General features: G+C 37.1%; 5 protein-coding genes across 10 annotated transcripts; 3 read left to right on the plus strand and 2 right to left on the minus strand.

The window, feature by feature from the left end:
• The first annotated feature begins 508 nt into the window (after positions 1-508).
• LOC119546242 lies at positions 509-8,477 on the plus strand. 3 transcript variants are annotated; one of them, XM_037852391.1, is made up of 6 exons: positions 509-650; positions 712-1,778; positions 6,251-6,501; positions 6,599-6,796; positions 6,899-7,060; positions 7,140-8,477. In XM_037852391.1, exons 3-6 carry the CDS (start codon positions 6,256-6,258, stop codon positions 8,397-8,399), a joined length of 1,866 nt encoding a protein of 621 aa, XP_037708319.1. In that variant the 5' UTR covers positions 509-650; positions 712-1,778; positions 6,251-6,255; the 3' UTR covers positions 8,400-8,477. The 3 variants fall into 3 exon arrangements, with proteins under 3 accessions (XP_037708319.1, XP_037708318.1, XP_037708320.1); XM_037852390.1 differs by having other exon boundaries at positions 510-650; positions 712-1,511; XM_037852392.1 differs by lacking the exons at positions 509-650; positions 712-1,778 and adding an exon at positions 3,418-3,543.
• A 1,665-nt stretch (positions 8,478-10,142) lies between these two features.
• LOC119547997 (LIM domain transcription factor LMO4.2) lies at positions 10,143-12,928 on the plus strand. The gene is made up of 6 exons (XM_037855056.1): positions 10,143-10,298; positions 11,194-11,307; positions 11,373-11,680; positions 11,776-11,929; positions 12,453-12,644; positions 12,708-12,928. Exons 3-6 carry the CDS (start codon positions 11,434-11,436, stop codon positions 12,838-12,840), a joined length of 726 nt encoding a protein of 241 aa, XP_037710984.1. The 5' UTR covers positions 10,143-10,298; positions 11,194-11,307; positions 11,373-11,433; the 3' UTR covers positions 12,841-12,928.
• Positions 12,929-13,113: 185 nt separating this feature from the next.
• On the minus strand, positions 13,114-14,933 carry LOC119547996 (mitochondrial chaperone BCS1). 2 transcript variants are annotated; one of them, XM_037855053.1, is made up of 2 exons: positions 14,899-14,933; positions 13,114-14,418 (listed from the first exon to the last, which is right to left on the minus strand). In XM_037855053.1, the coding sequence occupies exon 2, from the start codon at positions 14,411-14,413 to the stop codon at positions 13,118-13,120; it is 1,296 nt and encodes a 431-aa protein (XP_037710981.1). In that variant the 5' UTR covers positions 14,414-14,418; positions 14,899-14,933; the 3' UTR covers positions 13,114-13,117. The 2 variants fall into 2 exon arrangements, with proteins under 2 accessions (XP_037710981.1, XP_037710982.1); XM_037855054.1 differs by lacking the exon at positions 14,899-14,933 and adding an exon at positions 14,519-14,637.
• A 302-nt stretch (positions 14,934-15,235) lies between these two features.
• Positions 15,236-16,452, minus strand: LOC119546127 (proteasome subunit alpha type-1). Its single transcript, XM_037852223.1, has 3 exons — positions 16,305-16,452; positions 15,609-16,244; positions 15,236-15,546 (listed from the first exon to the last, which is right to left on the minus strand). Exons 1-3 carry the CDS (start codon positions 16,305-16,307, stop codon positions 15,334-15,336), a joined length of 852 nt encoding a protein of 283 aa, XP_037708151.1. The 5' UTR covers positions 16,308-16,452; the 3' UTR covers positions 15,236-15,333.
• Positions 16,453-16,811: 359 nt separating this feature from the next.
• Positions 16,812-24,910, plus strand: LOC119546126 (NPC intracellular cholesterol transporter 1). Of its 3 annotated transcripts, none has more exons than XM_037852220.1 (12): positions 16,812-16,922; positions 19,792-19,908; positions 20,270-20,440; positions 20,499-20,655; positions 20,719-20,795; positions 20,858-21,076; positions 21,137-21,329; positions 21,634-21,953; positions 22,020-22,310; positions 22,367-23,759; positions 23,816-24,682; positions 24,741-24,910. In XM_037852220.1, exons 2-12 carry the CDS (start codon positions 19,810-19,812, stop codon positions 24,824-24,826), a joined length of 3,873 nt encoding a protein of 1,290 aa, XP_037708148.1. In that variant the 5' UTR covers positions 16,812-16,922; positions 19,792-19,809; the 3' UTR covers positions 24,827-24,910. The 3 variants fall into 3 exon arrangements, with proteins under 3 accessions (XP_037708148.1, XP_037708150.1, XP_037708149.1); XM_037852222.1 differs by having other exon boundaries at positions 21,137-21,317; XM_037852221.1 differs by lacking the exon at positions 16,812-16,922 and adding an exon at positions 16,946-17,095.
• The last annotated feature ends 102 nt before the right edge of the window (positions 24,911-25,012 follow it).

Genomic DNA, 25,012 nt, shown 5'->3' on the forward strand with positions numbered 1-25,012 from the left:
AAAGCATATCCAACTAAAAGTCTACATACAAATAGCTGGCTGCGGGAGTTCCTAACCCACTTTCTGAGTACGCATCTGGCTGAGAAATATTTTTATTGTGAAATTATAAACAAACCAAAAGTCGAAAATTCTGGCATTTTATACTAAAAGGCACAATTTCAGACCGTACACTATACTTTAAATTAATATTAACTGTAACTAGGTACGCACAAAACGTTCTAGGACTTCTCAGCAAAACGGAACGGCAACACCATCCAACCATCCGTTAAACGGTGCGGCTAATATAATTGTGTAATATGTAACCGCTAAGACTCATAAATCAATATGAGGTAGAACTTGAAATTCTTTTGTCAAAAGACTTTATTGACATTGCGCAGGCCAACTAACAAGAAAAATCGATAATTTCGAAGAAGGCGCTTACACTTGGCAATATGAAGTCTTTCAGAACAGAAGTTTTAGTAGGGCTAGTGCACATATTATGCAATATGAAGTTTAAAAACCAAGCAAATTCTAGGCGGCCGAGCTGGGAACAGAATAACAAGTCAATATGGTTCGTATGTAGCATGGTCTTACTGCGAATCAGCTGGGTTTGTTGACAAACGGTAAACGAATCAATCGGCTGGTGTATAAACAAAAAATAAAAATAATTGGTATGTTCAACGCATGTTTTTATTTATGTAAATTAGTAGTTAATCTATTCTCTTCCCACAGAAACTGCCCCATTTACTTCTCCACCTTAATAGCATCCCGACCCATGCTGCTTAGATTCGGTTCCCAATATGCCAACATGGGCCTTAAGTTGGAAGTAGAAAACGAATTGGAAACGACATCCTGGCAATGGCTGGTGATGGTTGCTACAGCTTTCCCTCAGCGTGCGGTCTCCCTTCTCCTCACCATATTAATATTCTAAAATCTAACATAAATGGAGCGACCTACGAAGGAATATAATTCCTCAGGTACCTCTTCCGTCAGCGCGTGTTCCATCACCACTTTAGCTGCCAAGTAGATGTCGGTGGTGGATTCTAGCGATTCCCCAATAGGGGGGATCTCGTTGGAGACGAGTTTTGCTAAAAAGATACTTTTATTAGTACAACATTACCAATTTAATTAGGGAAATCTGGTATTTTTAATGGATTTTTCATAGATCATCTGAGTACCGCGGTAAAAAAAAGATTCCAAGGAAAATCGTTAGCTGGCTATTTGCCTCACGCTCTCTTTCCCAAAGCTGACACTCGGTTTTCGCCTTTTTATAACAAAAAAAGAACTCCTTCGGGGGACGATGTGACAATGGAAACGGGATTTTGTTCCAATTCCGCGTTTCAATTTGATTGCGGCCTGATATTTGTCAATTGTTTTCGTCATTTTCCAGTCAGTTCTCACTCCGACTATTCGATAGCAGCTACAACAAATTAATTTTTTACGAAGAAAGTGTTGTGTATTGTAACTATGTTATCAAATTTGTGATTGTGGATCTCCGTGTCTTGCGTTTTGTTAATCATTGCGAATTTTTGGTGCGTACTGATAAGGTTACACATTGATTGGTTCTCGAGACTGCTTTCTATTGGTTTAGTTTTGTGATATGTATATGCAGAGAGCTGTGGGCATTCCAGTGCATCGAGTTTAATGTCTTGCATTAAATATTTCGTGTCGAAATGTAGCTCTTTGGCATTCAGTTAAATTAAATAATAAATAAGTGATTTTATATTAATTTTATAATTTAAACGGTGCATAATATTGCCATTTTTGCTGCGTGTATTACATACACTCGTCTAAATCAGGTGGGATATTTATACCAGAGCATATGAAACATCAATTTAACATATGATTATTTGTGTTTATGTAGAATTAGCCAAATGTAAATGCATATGTGTTTAAATGTGTAATTATTAGAAGTTAGGCATTAGAAACTCTTCGCGAAGTTATTCTAGTTTTCTTGGTATACATATGTGCGTTTGTGTGTGTGTGTGCAGCTAGATGTACACATATGAGAGCCATTCGTGGTTTTTCAGCAAAGAAATCTGCAGTTAGAAACAAAGTTTTCGGACTACCCCCTCTACCAAGTCAAACCCAATATAAAGTCTGTGGCCAGCCACAATTTGTTTTTTCCACCAGTTCGTATTCTTGCATAAACATGGATGTAAGTGGGAACAATCCAATTCCTGTTCATTTAATGAAATCGGGAGGCGTAACCACTTGATTTCGTTCTAACGCAAGGTGGCAACGCCTGCTGCGAAATTCTTTGCAAAGCTAGTGGAAAGGGAGGAAAGTAATACCTAAGCCATATTCCCCATAACATTCTCAGGCTAGAAAATGCTGATTAACTCGTTTTCAAATCAAACATTTTTTCGCCAGTTTAGTAAAAAAAAAATTTTTTTCTTTTGATAATCGATTTATGCCTTGGGCAAATATGTGTGGATCTGCACAGTCTTGTGATTATCGATTGGCTTGTTGTCAGTGTGGCCGTTTTTTCGTTGGTTCTTCTGAAAAAAGTATACTGGGACATTTTGTTGATTAGTTGCTTAAAAGGATAGGAGAAATTCAGGTAAATTATACATTTATTTCGATTTATTCTATTATTTTATTTATACGAGTTGTTGCTAGTGAAAAGGAAGGCAGATAATACTTAAGCCATATTCCCTTATAACATTCTTAGGCTAGAAAAAGCTGATTAACTCGTTTTCAAATAAAGCGACATTTTTCGCCAGTTAAATAAAAAAAAAACAATTTTCGCCCTATAATCGATTTTTGCCTTGGGCAAATATATGTGGATCTGCACTATCTTGTGGTTATCGATTGCCTTGTTTTCAGTGTGGCCGTTTTTTCGTTGGTTCTTCTGAAAAAAGTATATTGGGACTGTAGTTTCTTGCAGCGGTGTTTTGATGTTCCAGGATACGAAAAATTAAGGTAAATTATACTTTTATTTGCTAGTAAAAAGGGAGGAATGTAATATTTAAGACGTATTGCCTTATAACATTCTCAGGCTAGAAAATGCTGATTAACTCGTTTTCAAATCAAACAACATTTTTTCGCAAGTAAAATAAAAAAAAAACATTTTTGCTTAATCGATTTTTTTCCTTGGGCAAATATGTGTGGATCTGCACAATCTTGTGGCTATCGATTGCCTTGTTTTCAGTGTGGCCGTTTTTTCGTTGGTTCTTCTGAAAAAAAGTATATTGGGACTGTAGTTTATACTTATATTTCGATTTCTTCTATTATTTTATTTATACGAGTTGATGCTAGTGAAAAGCGAGGAAAGTAATATTTAACACGTATTGCCTTGTAACATTTTCAGGCTAGAAAATGCTGATTAACTCGTTATCAAATCAAACATTTTTTCGCCAGTTAAATAAAAAAAACATTTTTGTTCAATAATCGATTTTTGCCTTAGACAATCTTGTGGTTATCGATTGCCTTGTTTTCAGTGTGGCCGTTTTTCGTTCTTCTGAAAAAAGTATACTGGGACATGTAGTTTCTTGCAGCGGTGTTTTGGTGTTCCACTAACATTGTGTTGATTAGTTACTAATAAGGATACGAGAAATTCAGGTAAATTATACTTTTATTTCGATTCCTTTTCCTTTCGATTTTCCTATCATTTTATTTATACGAGTCGATGCTTCATGGATTGCTGGAAAAAGAATTGGTTTTCTTAAAGCGCTTTTAAACTCAATCGAGTACCCAAGTACTGCAAAATAACGTTTACGGTTACTCTATAATTCGGGTCTAAAGATGTGCACGGTCCCACGTTCGTGCTCATTCGTCTCAAAATCAGCACAGAAAAAGGACACCATTATTTATTAAACCATAATTCATTAATAAGCGCGTTTTCTCAAGCACACCAGAAAGAAAAAAATGATGTAAAAAATATAATTTTTTCGTGTCACGCTGAGTTGTGCCTGAAAAAGTCCCATCTCTACTCGAGTTCTTCTCAGGTTCTGATGAATCGGCGACGATAGGCAAACAAATACGAAATATACCAAAAAATAACAAACAAGTAATGAAGACTCCACTTTTTCCCACCCCTTGTTCGTTCCCTATGCAAATTTCGCAACATGAGAATAAACAGGAAGCTTTTAGGTAGAGAGCATAGAGCAAAAGTCCGCTTAGAATGATTAAGCGAAATATCAAAACACTTAATTTTCCGTTCGGCGTTAAGATACCCGTTACTCAGCTAAGGGGACCAAATGGGAGATAGCGATTTACAAGCAGCAATGCGGGATTGTAAGGCACCTCTTACCCGCTATCTCAATATATGGTTATGTGGGCGGTAGACAGATTTAAGCGTTATGGGCGTTGGAGTGGACGTAGAAACTTTTTTTTAGGTCAATCGATAGGTATTGACAAGAAAACTGTGGGCGCCAAAAAATTTTGCCACGCCCACAAGCCGCCCGAAACTGTGGGATAGGTATTTCGAGACCAATACATTCAGTTAAAATTTAGCATCAAAACTGGGCGCCACAGTGTTGGGCAGCTTGTGGGCGTTAGAGTGGGCGTATCGATTTTTTTTAGGTCAACCGATAGGTACTGATGAAACCAATACATCTAAGCTAAAACTTGTATTCTGTCATTAAAACCGTGAGCGTCACAAGTTTGAGCAGTTTTTGGGCCTTAGAGTGGGCCTGGTACATTGCTGAAACAAACTCGCACAGCTCAAGAATCTCTAGAATCTGCATGCTTAATCTCAACTTTGTTGTTTGTATAGTGTTCGAGATCTCTGCGATCATAGGTAAAGATGGACATGACTAGATTGTCTGGGATAGTAAACCTGATCACGAACATACATATATACATTTTATGGTCAGAAACGCTTTCTTCTAACTGTTGCATACTTTTCTACACAAACAATATACTCTTTTACTCTACGAGAAACGGGTATAAAACAAGTATCACTTAATAAAAGTTCGTTAATTTTTTAATTAAATTGTTGATGATTGGATGATCATTCAATAACTTTTTAAGAGTCGCGGGTACTTTGTAACATGTACAGTAAATATTCAAAGTGCTTGTACTTTGAATTTTCTTTCGGATTTGGGCGTTTACGATTCCCGACAGGTTCTAGAATGTATTGGATTGCCTTGCGAAAACAATTGTCAGGGTCGTTCGGACTATCGATTAAAAATACTGAAAATAAATATGTTTTAAATATATTTTCGATACACAAAAGGTATATAAGAAAGAAAAGAGATTAACAGAAGCACCGAGTTCTGACTGCGAGCGCCGATTAAAGGCAAATAAGTCAAAGAAAGAGAGGAAAATCTACAAATATCTGTTTCTCTTTCTTGCCCGACAGTGTTCGTCAGGAGTCTTTTACGCTGCGCCGTTTCTGCTGCCTGATGACATGTCACCCAAGGTGAACTGAAGGGACTATTGTGTTCTCAAGTTAAGTTTACCATTCTCTCAATGACTCCAGTGGTCGCCCTTCATACAGAGATCTCTTACTCTGAGAAAACGCAACACGTGTGGTTATTTTCATCCCTGTGAAGTACTGCACTACTAGAACAAAAAATAGTTTTACTAGTGTGAACCAAGCGAAGAGAGCGCTTAGTGCTGAATAAACCTTTTCTTTCACAGTACAGTAAATGACTATACTCGAAAAACACCCTTTTTATTCAGTACCTGAGTGAATGTGAGTACACTATTTAGCAACAAAACATTGCCGAAAACGGGGATACAAAAAAATGAGTGTACATGTTTTTGCTATTTTTGGTCATAAAGATAAAACAAAAACAATCTCTCGGGTCACTGTAACTCTTGATAGAGTAGATGTTGCAGTATATAGTTAAATTTTACTTTCAAATTCTATTGTTCTTTATAAAAACAAAAAAAGAAAGGTTTTTTTGAAAGTGTTCTACTCAGTTCGCCTTCACTCTTTACAAGTAGTATAATAGGAAAGGCAACATTACAACAATAGGGCAGTCTGGCAGTCTATGCGTCTATGTCTGTAATGACTTTCCCACTTGCGGGCCGTCGATGTGTCCAAACGTCAGTCAGATAAGTAATATCTTTTTTTTGTTACATGTTAATCACAAAAGAAGTATTATACTTTGTGGTTTATCCCAACAATGGTTTATATACCCATGTATATACTTCGAAAACCTGTTTAATGATGCAGTGAGGGCTTTTTAGGAAGTAACAGTTTCATAACTAACAGGTTACCATTCCATATATTTTGGTAAAGCCTTGATAATATCGCATTTAAATATATTTAGTTGAAAGTGAAACTGATCTTTTATATTTCTTAATATACTTTTAGTGACAATGGATGAAAAGGATAAAGCTCAACACAACATGATATCCAACCTGCCGCTTTTGTTTGCGAATGGATATCCAACATCCCTAGAAAAAATAACGGAGTCCCAGTTAGAAAATTTTATTCCGTTCATGGTGCAGTGCTCTTTAGGACATATTAATTTACCAAAGAAAGTAGATTGCAGTGAGCCAGAATGGTGGCCCGAAAACGCACCATTCGAGATCCCGCTGAAAAAGCCGAAAGCATTTGTTGGGGTAAGAAAATGTTGCAAATGATTAATATTAGATTGTTATACCTACGTCATATTGAATAAAAACCATTGCCTTATGCTAAATTTTATCGTTTTTATAGAACTGGATGGAAAAAATGAAAGAAATTGTGGTTATCTGCTATCAATTTCACAAAAGCTTATTTTTATTAAGATTTTGTAATGATTTAGCTGCATATGAACACGCGAGCTTGAGATTCATAAACAATTATAACTCAACGACTTCATTGTATGACAGAAGAAACAACAAATTGCTGGTTACATTTCGAAATGAAAACATGGTAAGTACATTCCATCTTTTCATTTGGCTTTCTATTAGCTAGGCTTTGAGTTATTTGTTCCTACTCAAATAATTTGCATCGAATATTTTGGTTATGTTTCAGTCATATGATAGACAACAAAAAAATAGAAAGTGCTTGTTGCTGCAAAAGAATAACAGTTCGATTAGCGAAAACGTACAACATATGATGGTTGAGCCACCCCCTTTTGATATTTATCTATGCGACAACTGTGATGCTGAACTGTATTCTAAAGAAGCTATACTGGTAAGTTGAATACATTTTTAACATCCACTAAACCTTGATATAAACGAAAGCCTAATTGTATGTAATTTCTGCGTTTCAGGAACACGAAAACATTTGTTGCATGGAGGATGATGTTATACTTTGTGATTCTCCCGAGCCAGAAAACAAATGCGAGGGGAAAAACGAAGATATTGAACTGCGCAACGCTTTTCTTTCAAACTTTTGCCTGCAATCCAAATTCACTGATAACAGTTCATCTAAAGAAAAACAGAAAACATATTCATTTCATGAGGAAACATCAACGGAAACTACAAATAGAAAGAGGCGTCTACCATCACGGAGGAATCGAACAGTTCATTCATTTAGTAGATGTTCGTTTATCCCAATATCATCACCTGCAGGACAGCAACTATTAAAGTCGACAAAACAAACAATATCTAAGGAATATGTCTCCGAAAGACAGGAACGCCTGGATCGATTTTGTTACACGCCACTTATCATCAAATCAAATACCAGGCAAAAGTATTTTGAGAAAAAATCAAACACTACCGTGCATTGCACATTTAAGAAGTCGCATGAACATAATTACCATATATATTCCTTTCCGCGACGTCAATTTGTTAAACGCAGGGACACTACTGAAAACTTTTTGTTTTTGAACTCTCCGTTGATTAAGCAATGCCGTCCAATTTCAGTCAGATTGAAAAAAATATCGGAGCATATAATGGAAGAGCAAAATCACACTGCAAATACAAAACTTAATATAAGACTAACGCGCCACAATTCGCTTAATTCGCATTGGAGGATTTCACCTACTAAGGAAGTAGTTGTTGATACAATTGACTTATGCTCCTCTGACGACGATGAGCAACAAGGGGAAACAATGCGCTCGCCTAAAAGACTGGGTTCGGATGCACTTACTATAATAAAACTTACGCATAACAACAGAAAGTCCAGCAGGCGATCCATTGAGCCAAGCAAATGTCCTCCTGAGACAGAATCTGTAGTAGATAATTCGGTTAAGCCCCTACAACAGTCTTTATACATTTTTTCAAATTTTAAAGCTAACTCGGTAATTAGTCGCTGCACCGTTAACTCGATAGCAAATCATTCATTGGTTAGTTCCCTGAGTACATCGAATACTTTTTCTGATTCTCAAGGACACAGAAAAGAATACAATCAAGAAAATTGCACATTTTCTAAGAAGTTGGCCACACTCACAGACTGGTACGCTCATTCGGCTAATTCGGAAAAGAGCCCAATAACTCAAACTACTGAGAGTAGTACGTTTGAAGCACTTCCCGCGGTTCCGCCGTTCAATAGCACTGGGCGCATAATTTCCATTGATTTAACTTCATAGATATTTTAATCCATAATTAATTTAAGAAATTGTTATTTTCAAGAAAAATTAAATTAAGAATTACAATATTTGAATAAACAATTTGTTTAAATACTTTTATATTTAATGTATACGCTTATTTTACCCTAAAATATAACCTTTCATATTCGATAGAGAGAATGTACATACATATTGTACAAACAATTTGCTTTTTAGGATTACTCGTTCTCTGACAGTATAAGGAAAGAACAAAAAAACTGGTATATCAACAAAAATATTAAGAGTCCCAAATTGCTGAAAGTAGAAAGCATAAATGTGTTGGGAAGCGGGGCCATGTGTGGCTCAGTAGCCTTGTCACCAAGGCAATTTAAATAAAAAAGGTTATCAACGTTGTTCTGAACTTTTATATAACAGCAGAAAATGCTAAGCTGTCTGAATTTGCCTATATATGTAAAAGCAACTGCTGTAAATGATTACATAGCACTTTTTTTAGATAGAAATTCGAAAGCTTAACTAGGTCATAATGGGTTATCAAGGCAGCCTTTGCGTCATCATTGAAAGCGACGGACGGGGTCACCCAATGATTTCCGGGGTTTGGTTTCCTACAAAGCGTATGTATGTATTTTCTCCTTCCCCCAATTTGATTAGATACTAATTTTGTTTTGATTATAGTTCTACCGAAAAGTTCTTAACAAATACGGTCATACTAATTTTAGTTACTTGGGAATAATTCGTATCAGTAGCGTATCCCAGGCTTTTCTTTATTTTCAGCAAAGTGGAGGTTTGAACCCATCCCTACGTCACTGAATAGTACCACGTTGCCTTTATTTACCAACCCTTTACTGAACCGCTGTACTGTTTCTTTTCTACGCTTGCCCAATATTTTTTTATCATGCTCATGCTCAAAATTTAACGGTGGTGACTCAATTCTCTTCGGGCGGAATTCTGCTGGATATTATAATAACATCAAGATATTTCTGAGTCACCACAGAATGTTGCTGTAGTATATACATTAACACATAAGTAGTCGGCACAATGCCAATCATTTTTACCCTACGCAGCTGTTGAATGCTGTCCGTGTTTCGGCGGAGCACGAGAAGAAACAAAAGTCATTCGACTCGTTATGGTCGGTAACCTCTATTATCGACCGCTTATCTACACACCTATAATAATAACCTATAATAATTATAAATATGAGGATTTGTTTATTAAGCTAAGATATAACATTTCGAATTTTCTATTGTTCAGTACACCATCCCGTGGAACGACGTTCCCATTTTACACAGTTCCATTGCATTTATGGTCAGTGGGAACAGATATTTCACATGTTCCACAAAATCCCACCGTACCCCGAGTGATGACATGTGTGAACATCATATCTCATTAATGGCTTGGACAAATATTGTGATCTCAAATGCAAACTGTTGTTATTTACTAAGTTCTTTCACCTTTTTGTATGCCTATGCCCTATTCAGACAGCCACTTTAATTCACACAAACGAAAAATGTGATACAAAAGAAGCTGATTCAATGCATACCTAGGGAAATATCAGGTTATTTTAACTATCTGAGAGCATTGCTAGAAATCAGAATATGTTTACCATTCGTAAATAAAACAAATTTGCTGATCTCCTTGTAAAGAATTTCTTAAGTTGTCGAATCTGAAAGAATAAAGTCCGAAACGTCAGCACTGAATGCGATATTTTCCACCGATATATGGCCAAATAAGTGAAATCAGCGATAAATGTGTGGAAGTGCACGGTGCACCCTGTGTTGCGGATTGCTTGCTTTCATATCTATGAATTAGTTTTGTATGTAAAAGTCGTATACAAGAAATGGTGTTTGAAACCGAAACGATTTTACTGTTCCTCATGCTGTTGTCAAAGAATTTGTCGCTACTTAATAATTAATTGATGAGTGTGTAAGTGGAAAATGTGTTAATAGTTCACCAATGAAATGTTTAAACCAGTGTTTAAGTGAAATAAAAGCGTGCATAGTATATATGTACGCAAAATTTCGATCAAATGTTCGATTGACAGCAAATCGGTATTTATATATAAAAACAAAAGTTTTGACCGGAAAAGTGTCGATCTCTGTGCTGGGCAAGGCAAATTAGCAAAATTAAATATTGATTAATCTATCGGCATAAGACCGCAGTTTCGAACACACATACGTACATATCAAGCGTTCGCTGCGCGTATGTGTATGTATGTATGCAGATTTGGGTGTTTTAATTGTGTATATATGTATGTGCAAATTAATTTGATTTGTATGTAACGACAGCTGTGGATAATGCAATTTTTCAAAAATATTTGGATGTGAATTCCAAGAGTTAAAATAATCCTCTTCTTTTTGGCTGATTGTGTATCGCTATTCGCTTTAACCACATCGTGAAATGCACGTTCTGTCATCGATTGATATAATAAATATTTTATTAACCGCCTCTAAAAATCGTGGATTAAAGCTGGAATAGCTTGTTTCCGAAATATCATTATAACATGATAAGATAGATGTACTTTTAAGTCTTGCAATTTCAGAATTTAACATCTTATATTGTTATTAACCGCTTTCGAAAATCGTGGGTTAAAGATGGAATAGCTTGTTTCCGAAATATCATTATAACATGATAAGATAGATGTACTTTTAAGTCTTTCAATTTCAGAATTTAACATCATATATTGTTATTAACCGCTTCCGAAAATCGTGGATTAAAGCTGATATAGCTTGTTTCCGAAATATCATTTTAATATAAGATAAGATTTTAAGTCTTGCAATTTCAGAATTTAACCTGATATATTTTAATAATTTCATTTTAGATATTTATATTTACTTCCTACAAAGATAGTGGCGTATGAGTTGAGTTCATGGTAGAAACACAGCAGTTATGGAGTTCTTACACCATTAAGCTCAACTAAAGCCAACTTCGAAAGGTAAGCTTACCTGAAATGTATCACGTTATATCCCTCTATAACATATCTTCTCTCTCCACTTTCAGGTTTAAACCATAAACAGGACCCCTATGCCTTTTACGACTTAAGTCATCAACATTATTTGCAATGAATGCAACGTTCCATTCATACAGAGATATACTAGCGGCACATCACCAAGACTCATCTAGTCCTGAAAACTTCGCCCCCATAGTAATTGACTACAGAAACTCAAACCACACAAAGGACACTGTCGAGACCAACTCAAATATCTCATCGTCTCAGCTATCGTTCATGGACGAATCTTCAAACGATTTCAATAATCAACAGTTAATTCATTCTAACTCCCTTATTAAAGTGTGTGGTGGTTGTGGAGGTAAGATATCTTGAGCTCTACTTACCAATCTATCTTTCGAATACCACATTTCTGTATCCATATTAACATACTCCTGTCTTCCCGTTTTCTTACAGATAAAATAAGTGATAGATATCTTTTATACGCTTTAGACAGATACTGGCACAATGGCTGCCTTAAATGTCACTGTTGTGGAGCTATGCTAGCAGAAGTGGGTTCCAGCTGTTTTACGAGGCGAGGCCTGATTCTTTGCAAAAAGGACTATTCCAGGTACGAATGCGAACGAACACTGAAGTCGATTATGATATACACGCTACTTTTTACCCTTTGAAGCGAGGAGTTGCCTTAAACGCAACCCCAACATTAAACTTTCACAAACTATTATCAAATAACCTTTAATAAAGCCAATTTAAACGAGGCATGTCTAAAGAACTTAGCTGTTTGCAGAGGACCACTTGCAAAATTGTAAATAAACTTTATATCATTGATAGAAGTCAGTAGAAATCGTTGTGGATTAAAGATTTCATATATAGTTATCCAATATCCTGTTTGTTTTCTGAAAGGGCAATAAGTAGCAGGTATTTTATGGTCGCAGCTCTTCACTATAACGTTCTTCTTTTTTTGTCTTAAGTTTATTAAAGTTTTCAGATCTCAAAACATCTGAATGTCCAAAATAGAATACCACCAAAACCACAATGTGTTTAAAAAATATTTCCAGTATCAAGAGAGAAACAAAACGTTTAAATTACCAACTCAAACCTAACTAAAAATAATGCAATTCCTTTTCTTACAGCATGTTTGGCTGCTCTGGAGTTTGTTCTGGATGCGGGGAAACTATACCCCCGAGTGAACTGGTAGCGAAAGCACTTACTGGAATAAATAATATCGATTTACAAAATCAACAAAAACAAATAATTAATTGCGTATTTCATCTAAGGTGCTTTAGTTGTGCTAAGTGTGGATCAAGTCTGCGTCCTGGTGATAGGTATGTATATTCAAAAAAAGTGTAATTTGCAATGCATAACCAATTGAAATTCTTTTCATTAAGGTATACTATGTTAGGGGCTAGCTTGGTGTGTGAGCAAGATTGGCACAAATTACTTAAAGGCCCCGCCAACTCGAATGGAACGCTTGGTCAAAGGAAAGGCAAGGTTGGAAGGCCCAGAAGATCAAAGGACTAATCAAATTTAATGTCACATAAAATATACATATATTTTAGAACATAGTTCATATTTTTAAATTACCTATAAAAATGTAATTAAATCATAATATAAAACAAGGCGTTCTTTTAGGTGAGTTAGATTGGGAAATATACATGCAAGGAAAATTTGACATTGAAAAATGAAATGAATTTAAAAAAAGTCAAATTAAAAGATGTTTTAACTATTAAAAAAACCAGTTAGACTTATAAATGTGAAAAATCACCAGTCTTATTAAAGTTAAAGGACCAAAAATTATTTAATTATTTTTTTTATTAGCCTCTAAAACATTCTCCCAGATATCTTCACAGGAATCGATAACTGTTTGCGGGGAAGATAGTTTGTGTTTCATGAAAAAGCCTTGAATTTGAGCGGGACTGGCAGAACGGCCAAAGGAATTTACGCGCTTCCCAAACTCCTCCGCTTTTGTGGGATCACTATTGGCAAAGAAGTTCTTGAACATTTCCTCCAATTGATATTGCGTGCAATAACCAATGTACTCCTTTAAATCTATTCTACCAGGTCGAATGAGAGCGGGATCCAGGCGGTCTATATAATTTGTGGTCATGAAGACAATTCTGGCTTCTGTGGAGCCCACGCCATCCAAACAGTTGAGGAGTCCACTGAACGTTATCCTGTTGAGCCCATCGAAAGCGGATTTCTGCTGAGGAGTGGCCTCACGCGATATAAACGCTGCGTCAATGTCCTCCAGCAGGATGATACTTTGCTCGGGGGCTACATTTAAAAGATGATTGAGTCGATCGTCGGTGAGGCCTCTCTCGGAAAGGTTCAAGAGGCACACGCTGTACTCCAGTTTGCCCGCCAGGGCAGTGATGAAGCTGGACTTGCCACAACCCGGTGGTCCGTAGAGAAGGTATCCTCTCCGGTAGGGAATTCCACGCTGGGTGTACCACATGGAACTCTTGATGAAGTCCTGGCAGTCGGCAATGATTTTCTCAGACGTTCCACGATCCAGGACCACCGATCCGGTGGGACGCCTCCTCCGAGGATGACCAAAGGGACGCCATTCCGCACCCATCGCTGTGTACAGCACTGTTTTGCCTTCGGTGGCCTCCATAGCCAAGAGCCTTGCCTCTTCCAAAATGTCAAAGTAAATCGCCTTATTGTTTCCGAAGGCTGTGAGGGTGACTGATTCCCAGGGAACGCCCATGTGCAGGTCCAGTGTCTGCTGCTCCCTGGTTCGCTCCACCTGAATCCAGTTTCCCCTGTACTGGAACAGATGCTTACCAATGCTGGGTATAAAGTCGTAGCTGGTCTTAATCGTACCATTGTCGTTCTGCACAAAGTTCGTCTCTACGCTCAGGTGCTGCGTTTTTCGGGCTCCCCTGATGGTGATCCATTTCAAGAGCCACTGGTAGGATTTGTCCCGGCAGGGTACCTCAAGTGTGATCATGCAGTGTCTTCGGAACAGGATTACACCGCCCTGTAGACCTTTCCGCAGTATCGCAGCCGCGGCACCCACTCCGAACAGTCCGAAACCAGCCCCAAAATAGGGATTCGACGACAGACCGGACAATAGATCGGGCAAAGTCATCTTGTCTGGAAAAGGCAAGACATTTTTAGTTATTAAAAGTTAAGGAATACAGTTTTTATTAAGTGCTTTACAAAGTATTAGGGTAATAGCACCCAGGTACTCAACCTGTTGATCAACTATGGGTTGTAGTTCTACCATCCAAAACAAACCCTCCAAATATAAACAAGGGTGAACACATCGGAAAACGACCTTACTAACAAAAAATATTAAAGAATATATACTCTTCTCAACTCTAATCAAATAAAAAACATATAGCAAACTATTTTAACATAGGAAATCTTTGTTTACTTTCATTATTATCCTATAATTTGCTAACACTTTTGTTATGTAATTTATTTAAATTAAAACGTGGAGGAATAAATATTTTACTAAATGTTTAAGTCCTTGGTTTTTATCAAGTTATTACAGTGTTTATATTGTAACTTGTCATTCACAAAATTAAATAAACACTGTTTTTATGAAAGAAATATATTTTAGTATCGTACCTGCATTGAAATAGTCCAATCCTACAGTGTTACCGTTCTACGAGCAAGAAAATATACCATCCTATAAGAAATTTGAAACATACCGCGACGTAAAATGTAAAATAATAAAATTTTGTGGTCTCTAGAAAACATTTTTGTTTAATTATTTGATATTTGTATATTAATAAGAATTCTTAATCTGTCGTGTTGGGAATTCATTAAATATGTACCCTTTAAATAAACATTTTCTTTATAGTTAAGATAATTTCATATTACTACAATCATCTAAATACAATTAAAATTGTAAATCATTTTTCCACCTCAATTAAGTAGTTATCCATGAGCAACTAGCGCTCTGTTCCGTGTTAAGATCTATGCAAATGCAAGAACAATTTTATTGTATCCTTCAATCTTACATTTTTAGAGGTTAAGATGATTTTATATCCAAACAATGACCTAAGGACGCTGCTCAGTGGCAACAAGGACTTCTGGGTCGCGTGGTCCGGCTTCTGGTTGGTCTGGGGCGGATGGGCGGTCGTCGTCATCGTCGTTCCTTGGCGGATCAGCGGGGGCACCGCGCTCCTTGGCCATCTTAAGATACTTATCGTTCTCTTCGCTCGAGAGAATTTTGAATGGCTGATTCTTGCCGACAATGGCCACCGTGATGTTCTGAAAGAGTGAAAAGTTAAGAGTCTTGTTTAAGACCACCATCCCATGTCCAATAAGCTTACAAACTGGGCCGTGTTCTCTTTGCTTTGATGCTCATCTGTGGGCAGGGTACCGAGAATGGCTAGAATTCCGTGACAGATGATATCATCGTTGGAGCTGTCCAAGAACGTGCCCAGGTTACGCTCCAAATAGGTGCGTGCACTCTGCGAGCGCGATCCAATCGAATTGGCCTTGCAATTGAAAAAGGTCGCCGATGGCGTGACCTGATAGACATGCGGCCCCTTCTCATCGTAGCCGGCGACCAGCAGACCCACGCCATACGGACGGCGATCGTAGCGCTGAGTGGTGGTCTGCATCTTGTTGCCCAGGTTCGTGATCAGTCGGGAGACCGGATAGGTCGAATCGTAAGAGTGCTTATAGTTGAGGCACTCGGAACGCAAGTACCGGCTAAGGACACGGGCATCCGCCGTGATGCCAGCAATGGAAATGCCCAGGTGATCGTCAATGGGGATTATCTTGCGCTGGGTGGCCGACAGCTCCGAGGTGGGCTTGCACAGGGCAACGAGCACAGCGGTTTCTCTATTTTTCAGGCCCACAGTTGCGGTTCCAAGTTTCACGGCCTCCATTGCGTACTCCACCTGGTGGAGGCGTCCCTGCGGACTCCATACCGTAACATCGCTATCGTACTGGTTGCGAAACTAAAAGGCAAGGGTGAGTTTGTTACTAAATATCATAACTATTTGCAATAAACAATTTACCATGACTTTGGAAATAAATGCCGCTGAGCTCAATGATGACAAGTAGAAATGCCCGATAGTTAGTTATGGCCCGGCAATCAAACAAACAGTATATCGATAGGCTATACAGGATTTTGGTATGGTGGGAAAAGCTTCAAAAATGGAACGGTGGGAAAAGTTATCGGTTTCCGGTCATTAAAATATCGCATCCTTTTTTAAAGTTTGTGCTAAATAATTAATATTTTCAAGTTAATTTCCAAAGAAAAACAAGGTTTATATGGTTATGTTTTATTATTAATATTAATATGACCTCATACAACACTGCAATTTCTAAAACTAAAGACATTATCAGCTGTCTTTTAGAAGTCTACTGCTGGCCATATGCGATTTTTTTAATGCCTTATAAATAAGGTAAGTAAAACAACAACAATTTACCTATTTTATGATTGAAATGATCCACATATTTTAAAGTGTTCCTTTTCCAACGTTCCCAGCGAACATTCATTTCGACGTCTATCGACTACAATCGATCAATCAATAAATCTGATAAGTAGTCAGTGAGAGTGTTTACATTTTAATTGTATATTTCAGTTGGGTTGGTTTTCACTCCGTTTCGCTCCGAGCTTGGATGGTCGAAGGGTATATGATTCACGCGTAGATTGTACCGTATATTCGATACTCGATTGTAAACCTCGACTCAAAAGTGCTTGCATCAAAATCGTATCGTAGAAAAAAAAAAGAGAAATTTCAGTTCGGGCTTCGAGCATAAGCGGGTGTAATTGAATTAAGTATAGAACCTATACTTATCTAAGGTGACTTCATAGAACTGCACGCACACACACAACGAAGCATACCTATGTGCACGAAAAAAGGAGAGCAGAACAAAGAAAGCATTTTTATTGGTTCGGCGCAATACTAATGTTTACAATTAACGATTTCTGTGGAAGTGATAGCATAGTATACTATATTTTCAACGAACCTCGGTTCGTTGTCATATCTTGTGTACAAGATGGTTTCCATCCAGTGACATCCGCTTAACAATAAGATATACCCATCAAGCTCAGAAAAAATAAATAATACATTGGCAGCAGGGATCCGAGAATTTCGACTTGCTGATTTTGTATTCCCGTTTTACCGATGCGGTGGCTAAATTTGCATATGATGGCGGAAAAAAAAGGCAACCGAAGCGGTTTTCGATTTCCCCAGAAGTCGTACATAATATACGAAAGCATAATGGAGGGGGAAACCCCTCCTTCTCCAGGCAACTAGTTGCATCATCACTTTCACAGTGGCCACCTTACATACATACATATGTACATAGACCGAAAGCCAGTTACCGACAATGAGTTTTAGCGCGAAATTTAACGTATCAATGTCAAAGGCCGAAACCCACTGACTCCCCTGATATTTCTGCCTTTTTTTCGTTACCCAGTGAACCGTCGTTAGGTCCACATTAATCAGTAGCAAATGGTTCTGATAGTCCTCCGAAGTTTTCGCCATTTATTATTCATGGGGTCACAATATTTGAACTCTTTTTAATGGACCGTGGGGTCTTAAAATATTTGTTCTGTTAAGGAATTTGCTTCTCTTATCACTATGCTTTACAAAGGCAATCAAAGGCAGTTTTTTTTTTATAGAGTATGGTTCGACTTTTAGAAACCTCTGGGGAATTAAATGAACTCCGAACCATTCTAATGATAAGCTGGTCTTTTGTCGGAAATAATTGCCATTTCGAGAATTGAGTCAGAACTCAAGATAAAAAAATGATCAAAAAACATATTTTTTTTCATTTCTTGTTAAAGACGTATGTACAAAGTACAATTTACATTGTGCATGGTAATTATCTTCCACGCACATACAATTCTAAAGTACATAAGCTTTTAAGAGTAGCTATTTTTTTTAAGAAAACTGGATAAACCCATAGGGGCATAGTGTGGAGTCATAGCACCCTTAAACACATTTTTTTAAAGTAAATTTTGATAAGCCTAATCAACATAAATTCATAAATACCCGAATTATCCCAAGACCCTCGTTACTCTTTATAATATCACTTCTTTCTGTGCATAAACTTAAAAATACAGATATACAAACATCTTTGGGTTGATTAGTTTTTGTAAATTGTTTAGAAGGGGAAATGTTGTTGTACAAAATTCTTCAGTATATAGAAAAATCTCTCAATTATTTAAAAATCTCTCAAAAAATAAGCATATGCACATACATACTGTGATAAAAATAAATATATATCGTTCACGATGAAAAAACACAATCATTGCTCAGTTAAATAAATAACGCTCACTGATTGGAAAAAAAAATAATCATGAGTGAGGAAAATAAAATAAATGAAAAAAGCGAGGAAAATAAATACCCCTTAAGAAATTATACTCTACGTCTTTAGTTCATTGGGAAAATGAATTCAGCTGACTACTAAATCCATTTATTAAGGAGAGCGTAATATATATATACGACAAATTATAAATATTTCCATGATTATGTTTTTTTTTGCCTCATATATTTCCAAGGTCAAAACTAGCAAAAAATATTTATTAGATACTAAAGCAATTTTAATATTAATTAAAAAAATATTCATCTCCACTGCTAAAAATTAACAAAAAACATTAAAAATAATAACTCAATCGAATTTTTACTTTGACAATGAGCTTTATGAGGCTATAAGAGTCACTTCATAGGCAGCTAAGTTAGATTAATCTATTGGAGTTGATCTAAATAGTTTTTATTAAATCATGGTGATTTGTAAGAGTCTAAAAAGTAAACTTTAAAGTAAAATCACTAAACTGTATTTTCTTTTGGACCTCGGAAATGTTTAGGTGATCTTTGAGCCATATTTAATTTTACGAATTGCTTTCATTTAAGACTACACTGGGTGGTATACGGTTTTATTCATTCTTTTCGTGGAAGAAAAAACCCGATAGGCATTTTCCATTTAACAAAGTTATACTAACATTTTTTATTTGTAAAAGCCATCAAAATGTTATTAATAAAAGAATAAATAATAAAAGTCAAAATAGGCATTACAATTTGTTTTGGGATATTTCGTTAATTATCGGAAAATCTTTTAATGGGGGAAGGGAAAAAGCCATTATAAAAAACGCACCCACCCGTATAATGTAAATATACAATGCTTGATTACATGAAAACCACTTCAATGGTATGGTTTTTGAAGTGTGGCAATAAATCTGTTTATCATTAGGGTTTGCAGTGGCAATTCTATTACACTGAATTTTGCTTATCTACGAGTTGCAAGTGATTCAGCAGACTTAACTGACTCGTTGTATGTACAGATATCGGTTGCGAGAATAAATGTTTACTTAATGCGTTCGAAAACGGTTTCTTTTGCCTATTAGACACATTTGCATGAGCAGTACGTATACGTGAAATCTGAAGTTTAAACTTTCCAGCGTTCAATACACCGCAAAAGAAACCGTCTAAGAAAAACCTCGTTTTTAGGGTTAACCGTGTGCTCTATACTTAACTATCTTTGTTTTTACAGATATGCGATTGTGATAGGATGAGTTCAAGAACCCCACTCACACTCAGGAGTACTCCTTTTGGAGTACACATCCTCTTCGCTGCAGTACTCTTCACGTTAATTCAATCATCGAAACAGGTAACTATCATTTTGTTCAATCCAACCTTATTAAGAACCCAAAGTGTTTAGCCTAGAGGAATCGTAATTCGATATATTTAGAAAATCCACATTAGAATAAACCTGAGAAATGGAATAGATGCTGCTTTACGTCACCTGTGCATATAAAATTTTAAAAGCGCGTGAGGGAGTCAAAACAGATGCAAGCCCATTAAAAAGTATATTATAATAGTCCCAAGATGGCGGTGATGACGTTCTTAACTCGCAAAGTAAAATTTAAATTATACAAAGGGGTGGGAAGTTAATAACTTAATAACTAGAGTTAGTTTAAAAATTTACATTTCATACATAAATATTAATTATAATTATTTGTTTATTTTAGGACTGTGTTTGGTATGGTGTATGCAACACCAATGCGATGAACCACAGTCAAAATTGTCCCTACAATGGAACAGCCAAGGAAATGCCCGAAGACGGTTTGAAGTTGCTAAAAGAACGATGCGGCTATTTGCTAGACAGCAATAAAAACAAATTTTGCTGCGACAAAAATCAGGTATGAGTATCATCAGTTTGCAGTCAATCCAGAATTAAATTTATTTTTTCCTTTGCAGGTTGATATTTTAAATGAAAAGTTAAAGCTGGCCGGTCATTTCCTGGACCGATGTCCATCCTGCATGGAGAACTTGGTTCGTCACGTCTGTCAATTCACTTGCTCTCCAAAGCAATCGGAATTTATGCATGTGGTGGACACGAAAAAGAATAAAGAAGGTGAGTAGTGGAATAATACTACTTAAATTTCTAAAAAAATAAAATGTTTTTCGATTATTTTAGGTGTTGAATATGTTAGTTCTGTGGATTTGCATATATCGACGGAGTACATCAACAAGACTTACAAATCATGCTCTCAGGCAAGTCTTAACTAAAAGTATAAAAATATATTTTATAACTAATAATTTCTACCTTTTTATAGGTTTCTGTACCACAAACTGGTCAATTAGCATTCGATTTGATGTGTGGAGCTTATTCAGCATCTCGCTGTAATCCAACCAAATGGTTTAATTTCATGGGAGATGCCTCTAGCCCTTATGTTCCTTTTCAAATAAATTATATTCAGCATGAGCCCAAATCAAAGAGCGATGAATTTACGCCTCTAAATGTAACAACCGTTCCTTGTAACCAAGCGGTTAACGTAAGTTATATATTTTCTGAAACAACTTTATAGCACATATAATATGGATTTAATTTACAGAGCAAAGTATCTGCGTGCTCATGCTCCGACTGTGAACTGTCCTGTCCTCAGGGACCTCCAATACCCACGCCTCCAGAACCATTTAAAATTTTTGGACTCGACGCCTATCTCGTCATAATGGCAGCTGTGTTCATTGTCGGAGTGATAGTATTCCTAATGGGATCGTTTTTATTCACACAAGGTTCGTCAATGGGTGAGTTTTGCGCATTTAAAATATTCACCAAAAGCAAACAATGTTTCGAAAAACTTCAATGCCATTTTTGATAAAAACGTGCTTTGAATGAAATACAAATATAAATAAAATAAGTAGCTTTAATGAACGATGGTATTGTATTAAATAACTCGCGTAGAATCGTAATCGGAGTTTTGAGTTTACTCACACGGTTGTGAATAATTAAATTTTATCACTATAGCTTTAGAAAACATAACCACAATGTAGTATACTTTTTTGCATTATTCCAGTATTTTTAGTATTTAATTTTAACTTATTCTTTTAGATGACAACTTTCAAATCGACGGCAATGATGTTTCCGAGGAACTGGCTTATAGGGAGAACGATTCATATTTTGAAAAACTGGGCGCACATACAGAAACCTTCCTGGAAACAATTTTCACGAAATGGGGCACGTTCTTTGCCAGCAATCCAGGGACGATTTTAATTGCCGGAGCTACCTTGGTTGCGGTTCTGGGATATGGCATAAGTTATATAGAAATAACAACGGATCCGGTGAAGCTTTGGGCGTCCCCAAACTCAAAATCCAGAATTGAAAGAGAGTACTTTGACACGAAATTTTCACCATTCTATCGGCTTGAACAGGTAAATTATATAATAATAACTAAATATATAATTATAAATACTCTTCAATGTAATTCTGTCTTGTAGATAATCATCAAAGCTGTAAACTTGCCCCAAATTGTGCATAATACTTCGAATGGCCCTTTAACTTTTGGCCCTGTGTTCGATAGAGACTTTTTAAGTCAAATTTTAGATCTTCAGGAGGGCATAAAGGAGATCAATGCTAATGGCACTCAGTTAAAGGACATATGCTTTGCACCCCTATCAGATGACGGCAGTGAAATCGATGTGACAAAATGCGTGATACAATCGATCTGGGGATACTTTTCCGATGATCGTGAGAGATTGGATGACCACGATGACGATAATGGATTTAATGTAAGTGTATATAATTAATAGTCTCTTATAGAATATTAATTTAGTTTTCTTTTTAGGTCACCTATTTGGATGGCCTCTACGGTTGCATAAGTAATCCGTATTTATGCCTAGCGCCCTATGGTGGTCCCGTAGATCCAGCAATAGCCTTTGGTGGTTTCCTGCCGCCTGGAGCCCAACTGACGGGCAGCACGGAATACCAGGAGGCCAATGCTTTGATCCTGACATTCTTGGTGAAAAATCATCACAACAAAGCCGATTTAGAGCACGCCTTAGCGTGGGAGGAAAAGTTCATTGAGTTTATGACTAACTATACAAAGTACAACAAGTCAGAGTACATGGACATAGCTTTCACATCGGAGAGGTCGATAGAAGACGAGCTGAATAGGGAGTCCCAGTCAGATGTTTTGACCATTTTGGTGTCCTACCTGATAATGTTCCTGTACATTGCGATATCGCTGGGACATGTTAAGGAGTTCAAAAGGGTGTTTATCGATAGTAAAATAACCCTTGGCATAGGTGGTGTCATCATTGTATTAGCCTCAGTAGTCTCCTCCGTTGGCATATTCGGTTACATCGGTTTGCCGGCCACCCTGATCATTGTGGAAGTGATACCCTTTTTAGTATTAGCCGTCGGCGTGGATAATATATTCATCCTCGTCCAGACTCACCAGCGCGACCAGCGCAAACCCAATGAATCGCTGGAGCAGCAAATTGGTCGAATATTAGGTCGTGTTGGTCCCAGTATGCTCCTAACTTCGTTGAGTGAAAGCTTTTGCTTCTTTCTCGGTGGCCTTTCTGACATGCCGGCCGTTAGGGCTTTTGCCTTATATGCGGGCGTAGCCCTAATCATTGACTTTATATTGCAAATAACCTGTTTCGTAAGCCTATTCACTTTAGATACGAAACGCAAGGAGGAGAATCGAATGGACATTTGTTGTTTCATCAAGGGAAAGAAATCAGATAGTATAATCAACAATGAGGGACTCTTGTACAAATTTTTCAGTAGTGTCTACGTTCCCTTTTTAATGAAGAAAGTAGTGCGAGCCAGTGTAATGGTTATCTTTTTTGCCTGGCTGTGCTTTAGTATTGCCATTGCCCCAAAAATTGACATTGGACTGGACCAAGAATTGGCCATGCCCCAGGATAGTTTCGTTCTACATTATTTCCAATCGTTGAACGAGAATCTTAACATTGGCCCTCCGGTTTACTTTGTCCTCAAAGGTGATTTAGCTTATACAAATAGTTCAAATCAGAATTTGATTTGTGCAGGTCAATATTGCAACGACGACAGCGTTCTAACGCAGATTTACTTAGCTAGTAGGCACTCAAACCAGACCTATATCGCCCGTCCGGCATCCAGTTGGATAGATGATTACTTTGGCTGGTCAACAGCGGCAAATTCTTGCTGCAAATACAGAAAGAATACTGGTGAATTTTGTCCCCATCAAGGTGAGTTATGCATAGTTATAACCATGAAGTGGTTAATAATTCAATGCTTCTTTCAGATACTTCCTGCTTAAGGTGTAATATCACGCAGAATTCCCTTTCACGGCCGGACGAAAAGGACTTTGAAAAGTATATCCCATTTTTCCTCAAGGATAATCCCGACGAATCGTGCGCCAAGGCCGGTCATGCCGCCTACGGTGGAGCTGTTCGGTATTCCTATAGCCATGAAAGACTGAACATTGAGACATCGTATTTTATGGCCTATCATACCATACTAAAATCCTCGGCTGACTATTTCCTGGCGCTGGAATCAGCCAGAAAGATATCGGCTAATATTACGCAAATGTTGCAGGGCAGACTAATGTCCAACGGAGTTCCTATGGAAACGGCCTTGACGGTCGAAGTTTTTCCCTATTCAGTATTCTATGTGTTTTACGAACAATATCTAACCATGTGGTCAGATACCTTGCAGAGCATGGGTATCTCAGTTCTTTCCATTTTCGTTGTTACATTTATTTTGATGGGCTTCGACGTTCATTCCGCATTGGTTGTTGTAATCACAATAACCATGATTGTTGTTAATCTAGGAGGCCTAATGTATTATTGGAACATTTCGTTGAACGCTGTTTCGTTAGTTAATCTTGTTATGGCTGTCGGTATATCTGTAGAATTTTGTTCGCACTTGGTGCACAGCTTTGCTACTTCGAAATCAGTTAGTCAAATTGACCGGGCAGCAGATAGCCTATCAAAAATGGGTAGTTCCATCTTCTCCGGAATTACGCTAACCAAATTTGCTGGCATTCTGGTGCTAGCTTTTGCTAAAAGTCAGATATTCCAAGTGTTTTATTTCCGCATGTATTTAGGGATTGTAGTCATTGGGGCGGCGCATGGCCTGATCTTTCTCCCGGTTCTGTTAAGTTATATTGGTGAGCAAAACTAAACTATAATAGTAATACGGTTATTTTAATTGTTTTTCATTTCCAGGGGCTCCTGTAAGTAATGCTAGATTAAGATATCATAGCCAGGTTGCTGCTGCCGAACACGAAACAGCGCTAGCGGGAATTCTATAAATCAATCCCATAGTTGTATTGTAATAATCTCAAAAATATTTTAAATGTTAACTGGTTAAGGTATAATAAATATAAACAAACAAATGTCGGGTTTTATATATATTTTTTTGTTACATTTATTGTTACTTTCCCACACTCTAAATAAAAAAGACTCGAATACCAAAGAAAATCTAAGATTTTTTTCTT

The sequence above is a fragment of the Drosophila subpulchrella genome, chromosome 2L, assembly GCF_014743375.2.
Source record: "Drosophila subpulchrella strain 33 F10 #4 breed RU33 chromosome 2L, RU_Dsub_v1.1 Primary Assembly, whole genome shotgun sequence".
Classification (NCBI taxonomy): Eukaryota; Metazoa; Arthropoda; class Insecta; order Diptera; family Drosophilidae; genus Drosophila; species Drosophila subpulchrella.